The 19,825-nt window shown below is 37.0% G+C and overlaps 1 protein-coding gene across 1 annotated transcript in view; it reads right to left on the bottom strand.

Moving 5' to 3' along the window:
- The window catches only part of SLC23A3 (solute carrier family 23 member 3), a 1,305,121-nt gene that overhangs the window by 741,651 nt on the left and 543,645 nt on the right, over nt 1–19,825 (bottom strand). The window contains exon 6 of the mRNA XM_044073709.1: nt 9,938–10,169. Within this exon, the coding sequence (XP_043929644.1) occupies nt 9,938–10,169 (232 nt within the window). The remainder of the gene's footprint in view (nt 1–9,937; nt 10,170–19,825) is intronic.

A 19,825-nucleotide genomic window follows, 5' to 3' on the forward strand; every position in this document is an offset into this window, starting at 1 on the left:
AAATGTAATGATTTTGTCTGTATTATTACAAAGACTTCTTCAGAATAGCATTCAAAGTCATGTTCTTACATGCATACAACAAACATAAACCATTTTACTAATTAAAAACAGGCAAGCCTCTGAGTAGGCAAGGGAACCAACTAAAGTAGATCAATAATAGTAAAAATAAAAACAGAAGTGGTTCCACACGGCAGAAAATTATTGCAGAAGAAATTTATTGCAAAAAGTAAGCGCTTTCGCGAATAACATCCGCTTCTTCAGACTTTTTAAAAGACAAAATAGCACACACCCTTATAACTGCTCATTCAACCAATCATGCTGCAAATAAAGCCTAATTGCTTTGACTTACAAAATGCCAAATTAGTTAAAAGCAGCACTCTGCAAACATTTTAAATACATAAAAAATATATGTATAAATAGCATGAAAACAAAATTCTATGTCTAAATAGCAGCAAATAAACAAATGGACTTGTCAGTTGTTACATAACATGATGAGCTATACTAATTGCTCATAAATTCCAGTTAAATATAAAAGCAGTACAATGATAAAACTAATATACATACAACATAATACGCCTCTAAAACATGTCTCACTCAGGAATTGCAAAACAGAGTCTATTGTGGGATTATACCTAATACTATACAGAACTATTAATACACATAATAATCAATGCTTAAGGGGTCTTGCCTTCAAAAAGAGTTTAAGAGAAACCCTATTATTTTAGACCTGGAGGTTTATCTGCTTGAAGACGTATGATCACTTTTGCTCATAGGATTCAGTTCTATTACTCAGGTCACCTTTTCTTAATGTTTCGTGCATAATTTCTAAAACAAGAAACTTAAACTTATGGTCAGTACATGTTTTGGCTACATGGAGAGCTAGGGCATTTGTTTCTTTAGCATTCTTAGTATTTCTAGTATGTTCTAGAACTCTGTCTTTTAATACCCCAATCATTTTGCATATATAAAATGAAAAACACACAATACAATAGCAGAAGTACACCACATTACTAATCTGGCAGTCTGCATAGAATTTACTATCTATTTCAAAACCAAGGTGGAGATGCTTAAAATGTCCACCATTGTGTATATGTGTACAAGCTGCACATCTCCTACACATATACAGTCCCATTCTATCTGACAGAATAAGTGGTATTGCATGCTGTGTTTTATAACATAATTGTCTCTTGAGGGACTTATTATTCCTAAAGGCAAAATGGGGTTCAGGAGCTATAATGCCTTCTAGCTCATTTGCAGTTGAAAGAATATCCCAGTTATTCCTAATGACATTACAAACCATATGTATATCACTGGCATAAGTCAGGGGCATCCTGATCTTATTGCTACAGCCTTGGGTCACTGTAGGAATACCATTAACATTACTATTAGTAGTAGCATTAGAGCTGGAGTCGTTGCATAAAAATGGTCTACATCTCCCCTGCCTTTCACTCCAGGCCTGGGCTATCTGTATATCAATGGCCTCAGCCATGTAGCCTCTCTCAATAAACTCTTGTTTAAGGGTATGCAGCGCCATCTTCAGTTGGACATCTTCACTATAAAGCCTCATTGTACGAAAAATCTGTCTCTAAGCACATTAGACTTAGTATGCCTTGGATGCATACTAGTATTATGCAGGATATTGTTCTTTCTCACATCCTTTCTATACATGGTTGTGGAAACATTTTGAGCCATGTCTTTTGTTACCTTAACATCCAAAAATTGCAACCCTACTGCTGAAAATTTGGAGATAAACCTAAGAAACCCATTCAACTCATTCAAAAAACAGATGAAATCAAGTAATTGTTGCTCTGTACCTTGCCACAACAAAAAAAATGTCATCCACAATACATAATCATACCGGCTGGGCATCTCTGTTGATCGAAGCTACGCCCTCTTTCATTAGTGTATGTCACGTTTGAATTTCTACGTTCTCTCTTCCAAGCAAAGACATTGCCCTCAGAGAAATCTTTCATGTCTCTTTGAATCTTCCTCCCTTTAGTAGCAGCCAGTCTACTGTCATATGCCATAATGTTGCCAGCTAGCATATCCAATCTATCACCCAAAACCTCATCGGGGTATGTATTTAAAATAAATTCTTGCAGCTCACTAACCTTTTTATGTAGTTTCTGTTCCTCCGGTCGAGAAAAATCAATGAGGAGCCGCATATACTTTGCACTACATTCAAGGTTAATAGCTTGCCACGGCAATTCAGGGTATGTCGAGCTATAACTTGGCATCGTTACAACCCTGAGCCCTCTTGGTGCAGTGCTCATGTTCAATAAAGCCTCAAAGTGAAAGCATTGCCATTGCAACTGCTTATACCTATAGAACTTATTCTCAAGTTCACGGTAGTCTTTATTGAATACTTTAAGTAAGTCAAAGTCAGCTGGAGTCTCTGCCATTGGTACAAGCACAGTTTCACTTAATAGAGGGTTATTCTGCATGCTTAGTAAAGAACAGAACTGATCAATAACCTTCTTTTTCGATATTCGTTGGAGGCAATCCCTTCATTTGTTGGTCCATCCCATTACCTGCCATGCTCAAGTCAGAGGAAAAGATGTACAATATAAATGCATCCGAGGCATACTAAGTCTAATGTGCTTAGAGGTCAGATTTTTCGTACAATGAGGCTTTATAGTGAAGATGCCCAACTGAAGATGGCGCTGCATACCCTTAAACAAGAGTTTATTGAGAGAGGCTACATGGCTGAGGCCATTGATATACAGATAGCCCAGGCCTGGAGTGAAAGGCAGGGGAGATGTAGACCATTTTTATGCGACGACTCCAGCTCTAATGCTACTACTAATAGTAATGTTAATGGTATTCCTACAGTGACCCAAGGCTGTAGAAATAAAATCAGGATGCCCCTGACTTATGCCAGTGATATACATATTGTTTGTAATGTCATTAGGAATAACTGGGATATTCTTTCAACTGTGAATGAGTTAGAAGGCATTATAGCTCCTGAACCCCCATTTTGCCTTTAGGAACAAATAGTCCCTCAAGAAACAACTATTTTATAAAACACAGCATGCAACACCACATATTCTGTCAGATAGAATGGGGATGTATATGTGTAGGAGATGTGCGGCTTGTATACATATACACAATGGTGGATATTTTAAGCATCCCCACCTTGGTTTTGAAATAGATAGTAAATTATATGCAGACTGCCAGACTAGTAATGTGGTGTACTTCTGCTATTGTATTGTGTGTTTTTCATTTTATGTATGCAAAATGAATAGAGTATTAAAAGACAGAGTTCTAGAACATACTAGAGATATTAGGAATGCTAAAGAAACAAATGCCCTCGCTCTCCATGTAGCCAAAAAAGGTACTGACCATAAGTTTAAGTTTCTTGTTTTGGATATTATGCACGAAACTTTAAGAAAAGGTGACCTGAGTAATAGAACTGAATCCTATGAGCAAAAGTGGATCATACGTCTTCAAGCAGATAAACCTCCAGTTCTAAATAATAGGGTTTCTCTTAAACCCTTTTTGAAGGCGAGAGCCCTTAAGCATTGATTATTATGTGTATTAATAGTTCTGTATAGTATTAGGTATAATCCCACAATAGACTCTGCTTTGCAATTCCTGAGTGAGACATGTTTTAGAGGTGTATTTTGTTGTACGTATATTAGTTTTATCATTGTACTGCTTTTATATTTAACTGGAATTTATGAGCAATTAGTATAGCTCATCATGTTATGTAATAACTGACAAGCCCATTTGTTTATTCTCTGCTATTTATTCATAGAATTTTGTTTTCATGCTTTTTATACATATATTTTTTATGTATTTAAAATGTTTGCAGAGTGTTGCTTTTAACTAATTTGGCATTTTGTAAGTCAAAGCAATTAGGCTTTATTTGCAGCATGATTGGTTGAATGAGCATTTATAAGGGTGTTTGCTATTTTGTCTTTTAAACAGTCTGAAGAAACGAATGTTATTCGCGAAAGCGCTTACTTTTTGCAATAAATTTCTTCTGCAATAATTTCCTGCCATGTGGAACCACTTCTTTTTTTATTTTTACATTTTACTAATTACATTGAACAGGCAATCCACTTTTAAAACCATATACATTACCTAAATGCTGATCAAATATAAAAATCAATTAAAAAAACAACTTTAATATTTTAAACATATTTATCTTAACTCTTGTTAAAGATAATTTAGTTTTTAATACTTAGTTTGTAATAATTTTGTATCTTATCTTTTAAAAACATTTTGTATTGATAGATTCATTAAAACCTGGATATGCAGGATAGGCATTAGGCATTAAGCAAAAAGATTATGCTAATGCTTTAGTGAAACATTCTTTTGTTTGTACATATGCATTTTATTTTATTTTTATAGATCATGGATTATGTATTTATAGAGGAAACATTTTAAAAAGAAGTTTGAAGTGTGTGAAGCCAAATGGCAAATTAATTTACATGATAATGCATATCCAAGTATTAATGAACCTGTTAATATAAACTATTTTTAAAAGATAAAAAAGTATTAACATCTACATATTAAAATAAATTATCTTTAACAGGTGCTATGGAACATTTGAATATATTTAACATATATTTAAAGTTCATTTTTAAATAGATTTTTATATTTGATAGGCATTTAGGTAATGTATATTGCTTTAAAAGTGGATTGATGTTTCAATGTAATTAGTCACATGGTTTTTATTATATATATATATATATATATATATATATATATATATATGTGTGTGTGTGTGTGTGTGTGTGTGTGTGTGTGTAAAAATGTGTCTTTGAATGTTATTCTATAGAAGTCTTTGTAATACTACAGATGAAAGCATTACATTTCCATTGGTGGAGTCTAATTGGTGTTTTTTACTTGATATTTCCATACATACATTAATAATTCCAAAACTAAGTGAGTTATAAACTACTGTACGACATCAGATGAAACTTTAGATGATAATGGAAAAATTTGTCACTCATATTTGCACTGTAAATTGTACATCTTTAGAGGTATTCAGTGTTATTGATATTGTCATGTATATAAATAAGCATAATTATTCATATTTCTGTAAATATCTCCAGAAACAAGTGCTAAGAAAGGAATTTATTGTTGTGATGTGAAAGCTCAAGTCTATCTAAACAAAAGGATCTGATAATATGTATCTATGCTGTAGAGTTACCAATAAAAGTAAAATTGTTTGTAAAACTTTAGAGAAAATATAATTTTGTGTTTGTGTGCATTATATTATAACATTTTCTGTAGAAGTAATGACTTTTATTAATGTGAATAGCTTTCAGGTATTGATGGCTTTGTTTTTCATACCTTTTAAAACATTCATTGTTAGCAAAATATTTTATTTTTCCAGTAAAGTGTTTAAACGTGATTTTTCAGAAAATGCACTGGAATACAAGGGTTTTGTAGGCTGCAAGAGTTGTGACATTCCACAGCTCAGATGTGTTATTGAGATAATATTAAACTGACATTTCCACTCTAATTGAATATATTATTTTTAGTTCAGACTTAACCTTTTTTTTGGGGGGGTGAATACAAAGCTTACCGACACCAACTGAATAATGAGCCTCACATTTATTTATGTATTTTGCTTGTAGATCACTTATCATATTCCTGGCAGAAGCAAGTACTGAAATGTATAAGTTTATAAACAAATTCTACTTGAATGAACCATTATCAGTTGATGCAGAAATTTTAACCTGTGCAAGTTTTTCACAGATAAAAAGTGATGAGCCCAATCATTGTGGCCTGTGGTGGAGGAATGAGAGAAGACATTGAGACAATATTTTAGTTCAGGAAAAATGAAAGATGGAGATGAGCCTTGGATAGCCTGATATCAAACTAGAGAAGTACTATGCCACATGTATGATCGGTTCTGATCATTAGCTTGTTCCCATGCTTAATGAATTGTAGTTGATTACCAAAGATACAGCCAAACAATTTGTAGAACTGACTTCTTGAATTGGACTGATGTCAAGAGAGATTGATGCAGGATTGATTGACTTCTGATATCATCAGTTCTAATAACAGTGGAACAGTTATAGGCAGATTACTGAAGGTTCCTGGAAGAAGAAGAACATAGACCTAGTTCTAAAGGCATTTTGGTGCGGTTTCTCTGTGCTAAGCTACAGCTGCAATGAATGAAAGCTAGACTGCAGTCCTGATGTTAGCTAATACAACAGTGGAGATATTCACCGAGCAATAAACATCCACACTGATTAATCATGTCATGCACGAATATTGTGAACATAAGTTGACAAAATATGGCACCCAGAGTGATTCCTGTCATGAATTAGGGTAATTAAGAGAGAGCCTTATTCCATCTAACTGCATACCCTAGGAATATCTAATATTTGTAGAATTATATTCCAACACTGTGGTTCCTTACTTCTTACATCTCTGCTTGCTATCATTGTTTTGTTCACATACTTATTATGATAATTTGGTTCAATTAGACACTCACATACTTAAGTAGATATATTCAGGTTTAAGCATGAAACTAGGAATGATCTTAATAAGGAAGAACAGGGCAAGTAATCCAAATTCTGGTTGAGCAAAGAAGGGAAGAGAAGGTGGATAGACCCAAATACAATGATTAACTATTACAGTGACCTCTCCTTGAAGACCTACTCTTATGGTAAGTGTGATGATGTGAGGTAGTGCCAGCTATGCCAGAGAGAGTAGGGCAGTGCATGTGTAACATATGCCAGCATAACAAGCTGGAGTTTTGTAAAGAATTTTATGTCATTTGAATATCAAACTGATCTGTACAGATACACATGTTAAAAATGTATTTGTAAACTTGCTTGTGTTAGAAATGTGTCAAGAGTGGTTCCTGCTGGACAGAAAAGAAATATACATGTATGTCAGACTTTATTTTAACTAATGAAATGTATATATGTTAACAGTGGATGCTGGAAGAGAAGGTGTTAAGCTCAGCCCAGCTAACCTTAAGAAAAATAGCTTGAAATTAAATGACTTGGTTTAGGCCATAAAGATTTTATCTCACAGGCCTGAATGCAGCTAGAAAAGCAATGTCTGGGCTGGGATCCTGCTCATATTGTCCTTAGTGGTGAACTAATTACTACCCTGGGGTGCCAGAGAATGGCTGGTTAGTCTCTGCAAGAAGGATGAAAGGATTGTAATTGTTTGACAGGCTTCAGATGTTGGAATAAACATTTGCAAAGCTCTATGTATGAATTGTGACCCATCCCTGCTAGATCCTGGCTCAACTTCTAGTGAGAGGGGTAGTGTGGGGACCACAGAATCAGGTGACCAGATGTGATGTCATTCTGTAGCCAGCACTGAAATTGTATTTAGATACTAGTGAGAGATGTGACAGGACACAATCAGCACTCTACTTTGGAACTGACCAGATCTCTTAGCCACTTCATCTTACCTTGCTTTAGTAAGTAACTTAACAAGAGAACAGTAATTCTTCAACCAGTTAGGAAAATATAGTGAGATTAACTAAAAGTATTGTTTTTCTTTATCTGTCTGAATCTTTCCATCTGTTTTATTTTTTATATTTCCTGTGAATTGAAACTCTGGAGTTTATTGTAAATAGATTTTCAGTATTTTCATGTTTTCTATTTTATTATTTATTACTAAATATATGTATACCTTTCATTGTGGCTGTTCTTTTAAAAAATATTTTAACCTTTGAGAGTAATTGCATTTATGTGTTCACACTGTGGCTTCATGCTTCTGAAAGTCTTGCTGATTGGTTAACACTACCATATAGATAAGTACTAATTTTACTAAAAGTAATTGGGTACCTTAGTAAGAGCCTTAAAGTAGCTGACTGGTGGCAGTGAATCTACTTTAGAATCTGGGCGGAGGTGGCAAAGCGGGGAAATCTGTGCCAGAATTTTATAGGTGTGTGTGTTTGGAAATCAAATCTCAAAGAGTGTGTGTGCTACTTGCACTGATTTCTGCTGAGAGAAATGTGGAGTCTTATTTGAGGTCTGGAAAGGAAGTTCAGCCCCAGGACTGGAGTATGCTCCCTGTGTGCTCTTAAGGGAACTTGTGCTTGGTGTAAAGAGCTGCATCTGAAAATACTGTGTGCATCTATTTTTGTTCTAAGTGAACATTCCCCACCGGTGTCAGTGGTGAGGATTGAAGCTTCTTGATTACTGGCCAGAAGAGAGATGTCACATATTGGTGAGCAGTGGTGTGGATATTAATCGAACTTCTGTAGCCTGTAAGCAGTTGTCACTAAAGGGTGTGTGTAATCTCAGCAGCCACAAGGTAAACATACAGAGTTTCATTTTTCACAACAGTTTTATTTGCTTCTATTAGTTTAGTTTGACCAGGGAAAGCAGGCAAAGATGTCAGCAGATGATTATGGCAAGCTAATGTTCCCCACAGATGATAGTGGTGAAGATTAAGGCTCCTTGATTACTGTCCCAGAGGAGGGATGTCACAGTAAGTATCTTAATCAAATATGCTTTCTGAAAGCCATTCCACCTATTAGGTTTGACAGATAGTAAGATACAAGCAGTGAAAATGTTTTTGTTTCTTTAGTTTCATATACTTTTATTTATTTATTTATTATTTATTTAAATTTGTTGACCGGGAGTGTCCGACTGGATGCAGGTCCATTTTCAGCGGAGGCCCGGGGAGAAAAGCTCCACAGTTAAAATAAACAGACAGTATTTACATTGGATTACATAGTGATTAACAATTTACATAGCAATTACTTACAATATACAGGTCAGGTATATTTTTCTCAAACAGAGGAGAGGTTGTGGATAATTCTAGTCATTGAAGTTCTTTGGATCCTGTGACAATTGCGTCATACTTCTGCATTTACTGTCATAATAAGTATTAAAAAAGCTTTGGTATGTTTACTTTTTCTGTGAGATTTCTACCTCTGTGGTATGTTTCTTTTTCTTGTGAGATTCTTACCCTTGTGCATGCTGATCAATAGGCCTCCAGTCAACTGGACATGGCTCATTCATTTCCTTATCTGGGAATTTTACCCAGGATCAGGGCAAGAGCTGTCTGTAGGGTGTAATCTTGCAGGCAATAGCATTCTTTAAGCCACTGCTGTCATCCTGCTAATAAGGTAATCTGTAGTAGCCTAATTCAATCCCTGGGCAGAGGAACGTGTAATTTGCATCACTGTAGAGACCCATAATGCCTTCATAATGTAATTTCATGCTTCTACATACTCACATTAAAAACTACCACCAGGTGGCAGTTTGGCAAGCCTAATGCTCACTGCCAGGCTGTGCAATTGCATTGCTGCCCTTTCTCCAAGAGATTGTGGAAATGTGCAACTGACACTGCCCCTTCCTTTTCCAAGGATGGGCACTCCCATCCTCCTCTGCTGGTTGTACCATGCACCCTAGACACTAAACAAAATTGGGTTGCCTGAGCCAGAGTCAGAAGTTTACTATTTGTGCCACCAGTGCTGGTAGTAAGATTACTGGTTACTATCAAGGATTCCATCCTTCCATCTATCCATCCATCCACAACCCCTTTTTCCCATGTTTTACACATGGAGCCAGGGTGTTTCTTTAACAGTGACAGTCATCTAGAGCCAAGGTTCACACCACTGGGTGGCTAGCCCTGCTGCAGCTGTTCTTCTGTACCACACAGAAAATATGGTGAAGAAAAACAAAATGGTTTATAACTCTGTGAACAACAGGTTTCTGTTTTGTTAAATAATATGATAAGGTCTGGCCAACCTGTAGTCAGTACCATTGTCCTGCAGAACACAGTTTATAAAAATGTAACTAGTTACATTTTTGACCAGTGAACATAATGTGTGGTTAAGAGTCATGTACCCTGGTGCAAAAGTGTAATAAAGACTTTAAAATACCATCGTTTAACCAGTACCAAATAGAAAGATACATCACTGATTTAAAGTTTAGAAACAGTCTAAAGCTAGAACAGCACAGATTACATATGCCAAAAGTAAAAATACATCACTTACAGTGCAGACAGTCCCCAGTTTGCAGAGCTGAAATATGATGCTGTCAGGTATGTGGACAACCCAGTAATAGTAAGCAAAGGTGCAAGGACCATGGGACCACAATGCTGGGATATAATTCCATAAATACCAGATATTCCTAGGATTATTTGCAGTATCCCTCCAACCAGTATAGCTCCATTGACCTGAGTCAAAACATGAAATACAAAAAAATAAGTAGCAGCATCAAAAACAGCTCAGCAAGGTAAAGTTTATGGCTATTAGTTTGGCTTATGTAAATAATTACATGTGGAATTCTTGGGCCCCTCTGGTTGTGAGATGCTGTCTAATGGCCTGTTCATATGATATTTTGGTTTTAACTAGTACTTGGCAGTAATACATTACATCCACATTACATTCATGTTGCTAAAGTTTTCTGGTATGTTGCTGGTTATGTCTTAGTCTCACCACAAACTTTGCAGAAAGGGGTTGATCTGGCCTAGCTGTCAAGTTCAAGTTTATTATAATGCTTACAATCTAAGCACTTTATATGGTAATAATGGACTTAAACAAATGCTAAAGGGAAATAAATGCAACAAACATTAGATAAAATGGTTAAATTTAAACATGTGCACATTTTGGCAGCCAGATGTTGCCGACTCAGAACACCTTTTCACTTCTCCCATGCCAGTTATGTGTTTATGTGGTATACTACATAACATTGGGGCATCTTATTGTTGCACAGTTGTGTACTCACAACCCTTCTGGGTAAGCTGGGTATTCTGGGAAGCTAATTCAAAAACTGTGGTAGTCAAGACTAACATGAGAACCATAATGCATAGCCATAGAAAAACCTCAGAATAACAGTAATGGCTTCAGTCATTAAGAAACTAACATTTGCCAGTATTGCACATCCTAAGTAGCAAAAAATGTATCAAGCTACTAGGTATGATACAGTCCTAACTCTGACATACTGCCTCCTCCTGGTGGATAATTTACCATTACACAATACCAGGACAGCCTGCCTGCACTCAACTAAAGCTTAGGACATCCCCATACAAATTCCCAATAATCTCCAGTCCTACTCAAAATTTCTTACACACTTTTCTACAAATCAGTACTTAACACAAACATAGTTTCTACAAAGCAATAACCTTACAGTTCCATTAAAAAATGCATCTCCTCCATATTCTTCCTAATTCATTACATACTCATTAGATACGAAGATATCCACTTGAATCTGGGTAGCACAACAGTCTTTAGTTCCTCTCTTAGGTCATCCAGCCACCCTAAACCCCAACTACCCATTTATTGATAGATAAGGCAAACTTAAACTTGCTTGCATCAGTACCTTAGCTTAAAGAATAAATGGACTACAACAGAAGCATGTATCTCCACCAGAGAAAAAAAACAGTATAGTAGATGTCACTGAAACTGGGCAAAAGACAGTTTCTACCTTCATCATATATCCAAAAAAAAACATCTTATCTTACTTCAGACTGGGCCTAAGAATCATAGGGTGGTGTCATGCATCTGATCAAACAGAATACATTACTTCACATGTTAGACTCCGCTAAAGCTAACCAGCTTGATGATAAACATTCTACCGCATCTAAATTCAGAAAATCATACCCACCTTGAGGTTGCATCAATCTACATCCTCCCACCATTGTCACCATCATCTGTCATGGTTATTTGGAACATTATCATACAACTTTTCCTGATGGTTCCAGCAAAGGCTATAGTTCTAGGTGATTTCAATTATGATGCTTATGATCCTGAATCCGATAACCATAACAAAATGCTTCAGTGATGTAACCAAGAACACCTAGTAAGGTAGCCAGTCAGGCACAACCTTCAGTCTAGAAACTACTCAATATTAGATCTCATCATTCCCAACATGGCCCACAGATGTCTAGACACTATCATATTCTCAAACTTGTAAAGTGACCACTGCCCAGTTCTTTCCTTCTGGTCATTTAAAACTCCAAAGATTTTGCCTCAAATAATGACATATAGACCCTTCTCAGAGCACAAACTAGCAAACACAAATATCATTTCATGGCAGTCAGTTTATTCCCCCCACCGTCAACTTATTGACCCCAGTGCTACCCTTGTTTTCTTCATAGACACTCTATCAAGTATATAAAATATACTTTTCCCTTGTATACATAGAAGATTTGTATGGTAAAAATGTCCTTCGCTAACCAGTGATATCAAATGCCTCTTGAAGCAGAGAGACAAAGCCTGGACAACCTGGAAAGAAAGCAGAACCAACTTACACCTACATGAGTTATATTTTTTAACACCTTTATTAAACTAGCACTTAAGTCATTAATACACATCCAATAATAGAAAAAAAAGCAAACAGTATTAACATTTTCCATTTACATATATTATACATTACATACTTTCTATCTTTAAAAACCCGTCTTTCAATCCAACATAACATAAATTGCTCAATTTCTGCCTTCCCTTAAACCTCACTCTTCCTCCTGAACATTATTCTGCATTTACTCTTCCCATAAATTCCATTTATTTCCATGTAATATGCTCCTTCCCTTTTCAGAAGTTTTCCAGTTATTTTATCTCTAATACAATATTCAGTACTTCAAACAGAGTTGGTTTATATTACCGTTTTCTAGTAACTGCTTTTTTGCAGCCAACAAAATTAAACTTAATAAGGCCTTATTATATCTAGACAATTCAGATCCTCTCGCAGCTCAAAAGTCATTTTCTTAGTTACTGCCATTTGCTTCCTCAATATTTCTAGCAAGGTACTCTGTAGAAATTTTTTAAATCTGCCAACTCATTAAACTCCCAAAAACATATTCTCAGTCAACTCTTTCTTCTGCATCTCACCTCCAACATTTGCTATCTACCAGTAGAAAAGTTCTTTAAGTCTGCATGGGATATAGAAATAACAATGCAAACATTTCCAAGCAAAAATCTTAAATGTTCTGGACTTTGTTGCCTAATTGGGACCATACACATGTCCTCCCATTGTTCTCTTGTAAATTGCTTTACCAGTTTCTCTTCAAAGATTTTCTAAAATCCTCTGATTGATTCTTATAGTTATCGTGCAATATTTTATATGCCCTATTACTTATCCCTTTTTAACAGATGCTTCTGTTCTAGATTTGACTTAAAACTCTACCAGAGCAGGCCTTTCACTTAGGACTCCTCTACCTCTTTCTCTTTGACTATATTCTGTAGTCTAAAATTCTTGGCATCATCCCACTCTATTACCTTTCCCTATCTGGTTATTTGCACCCAATACATTGGCTCCTTTGCCAGTTTTCTTCAGTAAATCCCATCCCCCTATTGTCTCTTTTCTTTACCCTTACTTGCAATCATTCATCCCTGTTGACAAAATATTTCTTCATTCATGTATTGGCTTAGTTCTTAGAATATTTGTTGCAGCTTTAGGAATGGTGGTTATTAGTCTAAGGATCTACACTGAAAATCCCACTCTCTTCTTATTTCTTGAACTCCCTCATCATCATCCCTTCCCACTTTGAATTATAACCAGGCCTCTGCCAAAAATGGACTTTCCCGGTCAGCAAATGTAAAATAAATAAATAAATAAAATAACCTCCTGCATGTATTATGTATGTGAAACTTAACTGTATCTCTGAAATAACCTTTCAAATCAGGTAATCCTAAACCACCTTGCTGTATTGGGAAGATCAACTTATGCCACTTAATTCTTGCCCTCTTCCCCTACCAGATAAATTTCTTCAACTCTTCATTAATTATTATCTACAGTTTCTCCTCTGCTTGATAAAATATGCCTGACCTGTATATAAAACTAAAGGGATTAAAACATTTTCACTGCTTGTATCTTACTATTCATATCCAGTCCCTCAAGGCTCAGTATTAACCCCTTTACTGTTTTCTTTATTTAATAATAATCTCCCTGATGACCTCTTTTCTCTGAGAGGTAAACCAAAAACATCCTGCAAAGCCTGAAAACCCCTTTCTGTAAACACGCTGTTCTACAACCTTCCTTTTCTAGAAGAGCAACAGACAAAATTTCAATGCCAGTAGCATATACTAATAAGTCATTAATCACTGCTGGATGTTATCATTATTCCTTTATCTAAAGCCTCCCTACCCAAAACCTGCAAGGACCTTTGTTCCATTCCTTTACAGACAATTGCACAACCATAGTACTGCTCTCTGATAATCAGAATGGTTTTAGAAATTCCTCTGTCACATTTACAGCCTTAATCATGTCTACTGACATAATCTACAGTAATAACAGTAATGGTCTCATTACAGCAGTTTTATCATTGATATGACAAGGACCTTCAAAACTGTAAATCGCAAACTATTCCTCACCAAACATCATACATTTAACTTTAGTCAGAATGCCATCAATTGGTTCCAAAGCGATGTCCAAGACAGGATATTTCAAGTATACTGTAACAACCATCTGTTTGCCATTGGAACCTTAAATGCAGGTGTCTCTCAAGACTCAGTATCAGGCCCCTTACTGTTTCCTTTTTTATTCATTATTGATCTCCCGATGACCTCAATAAATTGGAACTAACTTTGTATGCAGATGCCATATTATTAATTCAGACTCTGAGCTCTGACATTGGGGTGAAAAAATAAGTGCCTAACAAAAATAAATAAATCATTATAATAATAATAATGCCATTTACATTCCCTCAGAGATATCTTTGCCTTCCCAGCATTACCATCACTGATAATAAGAGCAAGAATGTTAACAATAATCCACAAATATGTGTGAATATATCAGAATTTACCCACAGATGGCGTGGTTTGATCATGAGGGTCAACCAATAAACAAAGCCTGTGGTATCCTCAGTGTGAGTTTATTGAAACTATAATACACGAGTATGAAATAAAAAACTTTTAAAATCACAGGTAAGCACTTTTGTCCATTAATAATATATATATTTTTATTCATTAACATTTGCTTAAGTCCAGTATTTAGAGGGGGTTTGTTACATTGTTGTTGGGCACTTTAAATGTATAAATTGTAATAAGGAGAAGAGTTATTCTCATGTGACTCAGAACATGTATGTATATATGTATATATACAGCGTTGATGCAGGTTAATGCTGTCTGATGATATACATATTATTATTGGACAAAAGTGCTTACTTGTAATTTTAAAAAGGATTTTAAAAGTGGTTTATTTCATCATTGTGTATATTTTACTTTCAATAAATTTGCTTTGTGGATACCACAGGCTTTGTTTATTAGTTGGTCTAGCATTACTGGTTCTTCATTTTTGATCATGAGGGTGAAGGATCTGCCATGTGTGTCTGCCACAATGTTTTGCTCTGATGGAATGTAGAAGGCCTGAAGAGTCAGAGAATGCTGAAGAGCCAACTCCTACACCACCATTATCAACAGGCAAAGAGGGTATGACTTTGTACCCTCTTGTTTACTGAGGCACCAGATCACTGTGGTATTGTCTGTAACCACCTGTAAAAGGCCTGCCACCCATAGATGATGTAGAGGTTTCAAAGCATGAAGCACTACTAGCATTTGCATGATGTTTATGTGCTTTGACTTACCTGAAGAGTTGCACAGACCTTGCACTCTTACTGTCATGGAAACTACATCCCAAGCATAATCTGAGGAGTCCGTCTGGATACAATGAACTGCTGTTGGAAGCAAGAAAGGGAGTCCTGGATTGAGAGCGATTTAATCTTGCCACCACTACAACTTTCACCTTACAACCCCAGCACAGGAATATGAAAATCCAAGGGGTGTAGGTGCTGCATCCAAGAATTTTTTTAATAGTATTGGATTTTACTCATATGTACTCTAGCGAGTGATAGTATGAGGATCGTGAATGCCATAAGGCCTAGAATCATTTGAAAATGCCTTGCAGGAGCCTGAACCTGTTCAGAAAAACTCAGAAAGATTTGCTGGTAAGCAATTACCTTTTCCTTTGAAAGGAAGGCCTCTTGCCTAAGTGAATCCATCAAACACCCTAAAAAGACAATTTCATTAGAGGATATGAGACAACACTTTTGTAGGTCCAAGTGAAATCCCAGATGTAACAGGAGGTTGGGCACACTTGATAATGACTCCAAACATCTGTGAGAATCTGCGTAATAAGCTAGTTATGGATGCCCTGCAATTTGCATGAGCCACCACTGGGGCTAGGCACTTTGTGAACTCTCAAGGTGCAGTGGAGATCTGAAAGCATATTGCAGACATCTGATAATGTGACCCAGATAGAGCAAATCTTAGATATTTCCTGAAACTGTGGTTATCTGATGGAAAACATCTTTGAGATCTAGTGTTAACATATGACAATAGTCTGGAAGAAGTGCAAGCACTGACTGTAAGATCAACATCTTGAATTTTGAATCTTTCACATAAAGATTGAGAAAAGAGAGATCTGACACAGGTCTCCGAATGAGCACCTTATTTGGTACCAAAATATCCTGAAGTAAAAACTTTTGCCCTTGTGGTTTGTAGATACTTGCTCTATAACCCCTGCTTCTGACATATGTAGGAGCACTGGTGGAAACAGGTCTGTCTGGTTGGATGGATGTTGGAAGATTCTCCAGAAAGGAAGAAGAGAGTCCACCCAGTGCCAAATAAATCCTTCCTGAATCACCTTCTACGCCCATTTGTCTGAAACAGTCTGACCCCAGTCAAAGGGGCTGAGTGTATGTTGAGGTGAGAGAGTTAGGAAAACTGTGGCAAGAGGTGTGGGTATGGTGATCAAATTCCAGGCATAGTCATTCATCAACAGCAGCTTAACTCTTTTTGGGAAGGTTACTTCTTTTACTTGGTTTGGAAGAGTTATCTTACTGCCATTTTCTTTTGTGGCCTGCTCATAGCTCTCAACCTCTTAGCACAAAAAATCTGGACAAAATCCAAAATAACAGGGGGACAAAGCCCTAAAAACAGGGACAATTTTTAAATACTGCTGCTATAAACTTAGAAAATTGTTAGAATAAAAGGTCTTGTGTCACCATGCATTTTTCTGAAGGATATGAAGTCTGAAACTCAAATGTCAATTGTTATTTAGTGAATTCAATCCTCACTGATTTGGCACAAAAATCCAGAAAAGTGCATATTTTATGAGGAACAGACCAAAAATATAAGGCAAAATCTGGACATTCTGTGAAAATCTGGACAATTGAGAGGTATGGGCCTGCTGTTTGTTAGGCTGGGATTTCTGTTTGTTCTGCCCTCTAAAGCACTGAGAAGAGGCCCTGTTAGGGTTGAACTTGGGTACCCAAAAAAAATCCTAGAAACTCCATGCATCAATATACATTTATTACCTCAGAAAGGAGAAAACATTCTAATTCCAATAAAACAGTAACCAGTGTGAAATGCACATGTTCCGGCTGTAAAAGCACAGCTCAGATTCTTAATATTTTCATAAATTTAAAGTTTTCCAGTCAAAATTTTAAAATAGACCAAGCAAACAGTGCAGAAACATGTATGAAACATCTCACACAAAAGCTAGTGTTCTTAAGGTGGAACACCAGAAATAGCTGTTTTTTTATGTTAAGGTAGATCAGGAAAAAATACCACAAATATTCAATAACAATATGTGTGAGTGGAAGACCCCCCTCCCCCATGGGGTCTTATCTGTATGGAAATAAGCTTTTGATTGACTGCTGTTCCTCTGGAAACAGAGATGATTCTTCTCGAGGTGGCAGAAAAATTCTAATTCAGGTTGCTCATACAGTTCCCTCCAAAAAGGGTGCTGCCTATCAGCAGCTAGCATGAGTGGGAGGGAGGGGAGGTAGAACTTTGGCAAGCTGGCCAGGTGCTGTGTCCTTTGCAGGACATTACCCATACACTGCATCATCAGTGAGAATACAGAACATCTACATTTACAAGGCAGCTGTTATGTATTCAGATGTACACAGGATAACAACTTATGTCATATGTCCTCCATTTAAAACTGTTTCAGGTGAGACAGCCTTCTCTAGACTGGGACCTGTTACCTGACACCACCTCCCTATTGGCATTAAAAAATCTAGAAACAATTAAAAGCTTTAAAGATGCAAATAAAGAGCATCTCTTTATTAACTCTACCTGCAACTACTACCACCACAATGGTTAGCTAACCTAGAATCCCATATCATGAATAAATGAATACAGTTAAATGTTTCTGCATGTGCTAATGTGACACCTTATACAGATATATTTCACATGCATATAGGAGTTTATGTATTATATGTATGACTGCATTGTTTTATGCATATTTTAACATGCATTTTGTGTGTGTGTGTGTGTGTGTGTGTGTGTGTGTGTGTGTGTGTGTGTGTGTATATATATATATATATATATATATATATATATATATATATATATATATATATATATATATATATATAGGTTCATAGGTTCATACTAGGCTATCTGCCCTAGGGCATTTATAAGCCTAGGCAGAGTATGTTTGACTTTCGCCACCCATTTTAAATTAATTTTGCTATGCTCTTTTTCGAGGTTAGTATACTGTGCCTCTGTCTAACAGTGACACAGAAGTGATACCCGGGGTAAACCTATGATCTCCCATCCACTCATCAAGATTCCTCTTGAAGAGAGTCAATGAGGGACTCTGCCTAACCTGGACTGGGATTTTATTCCAGAGTGAAGGGAGCCTCTGGGTTATGAATCTGTCCCTCCAGCATGCCCTACTTATTTCAGAGATGAGGTTCAAGTCTCTCGAGCGCGTAGCTCGATGGGATTTGGATTTTTTGAGGTGCAGCATTTCCCTTAATTCCGGGTTGGACATGGCTTTATACGTCAGGCACAGATCGCCTCTGAGCAGGTGGTATGCCACTGAGTAGAGCTGGAGTTTCTTTAACCGGGCAGCATATGGCATCTGTTTGAGCCCTTTGATCCTCTTGGTGAGGTACTTTTGGGGTCTTTCCAGTTGCTGCTAGTGTTTGGTAAGGTACATCCCAAAAGGGGCATTGTACTCGATTATGGGCCTGATGAGGGATGAGTAAAGAGGCTTGATGACCTCCCCTGATCTAGATGTGAATCCCTTCATGATTAGGTGGGCTATATAAAATGTTTTTCTAACCACTTTGGCCACGTGGTTGTCAAATGAGAGATTGCTATCAACTTGGGTCCCCAGGTCCCTAATTACTTCTTCTGTACTTAATGGATTACCACCTATGTGGTAATTTGTGGGCACTTTGTTTTTGCCAGAGAGGATGACTATACACTTTTTGGCGTTTAGCTTGAGGCCATGGCTCTGGCACCAGTTGTCTGTTTCTATGACGCCCTTTTGTAGGATGCTTGTGTCAGCTGGAGAATCGATTATGGCACCCAGTTTGCAGTCATCTGTGAACTTGGTCAGCCACAGTCCTTCCGTGTTGGCCTGTACCTCCAAGAAATATATACCGAACAAGAGAGGTCCCAGGACTGAGCCCTGTGGGATGCCACTTGTAACTGGTTTGGAGTCTGACATGGCTCCAGCAATTCTAACCATGTGGATTCTGTCCTTGAGCCAGTTTGCAACCCATCTAGTGACATAGGGGTTTATATTTAAGCTGGTGAGCTTATCTATAATGCCCGAGTGGGGTATTGTATCAAAGGCTTTTGCGAGGTCCAGGTAGGCTGTGTGGACCACCTTCCCTTCGTCAATGGCCATGGTGATGGTTACAAAGAAGTCGACCAGGTTTAAGAGGCAGGATCTGCCCTTAACAAAGCTGAACTGGGTAGGATCCAGTGTCTGTAGGTCCCCAATATCTTTATTTATGAGGTCCATGACGATCCTTTCCATAGCTTTGCAGACCAAGCTGGTCAGGCTTATGGGGCGATAGTTTCCAGGGTCCGTTGAGGCACCACCTTTGTGGAGAGGGACCACTGTTGCTGTATGCCACTCTTTGGGTACATATCCTGTAGTAAGGCTGAGATTGAACAGTAGTTTTATGTTTGGGT

This window comes from Protopterus annectens, chromosome 6.part0, assembly GCF_019279795.1.
Source record: "Protopterus annectens isolate FY-2018-M chromosome 6.part0, PAN1.0, whole genome shotgun sequence".
Lineage (NCBI taxonomy): Eukaryota > Metazoa > Chordata > Ceratodontiformes > Protopteridae > Protopterus > Protopterus annectens.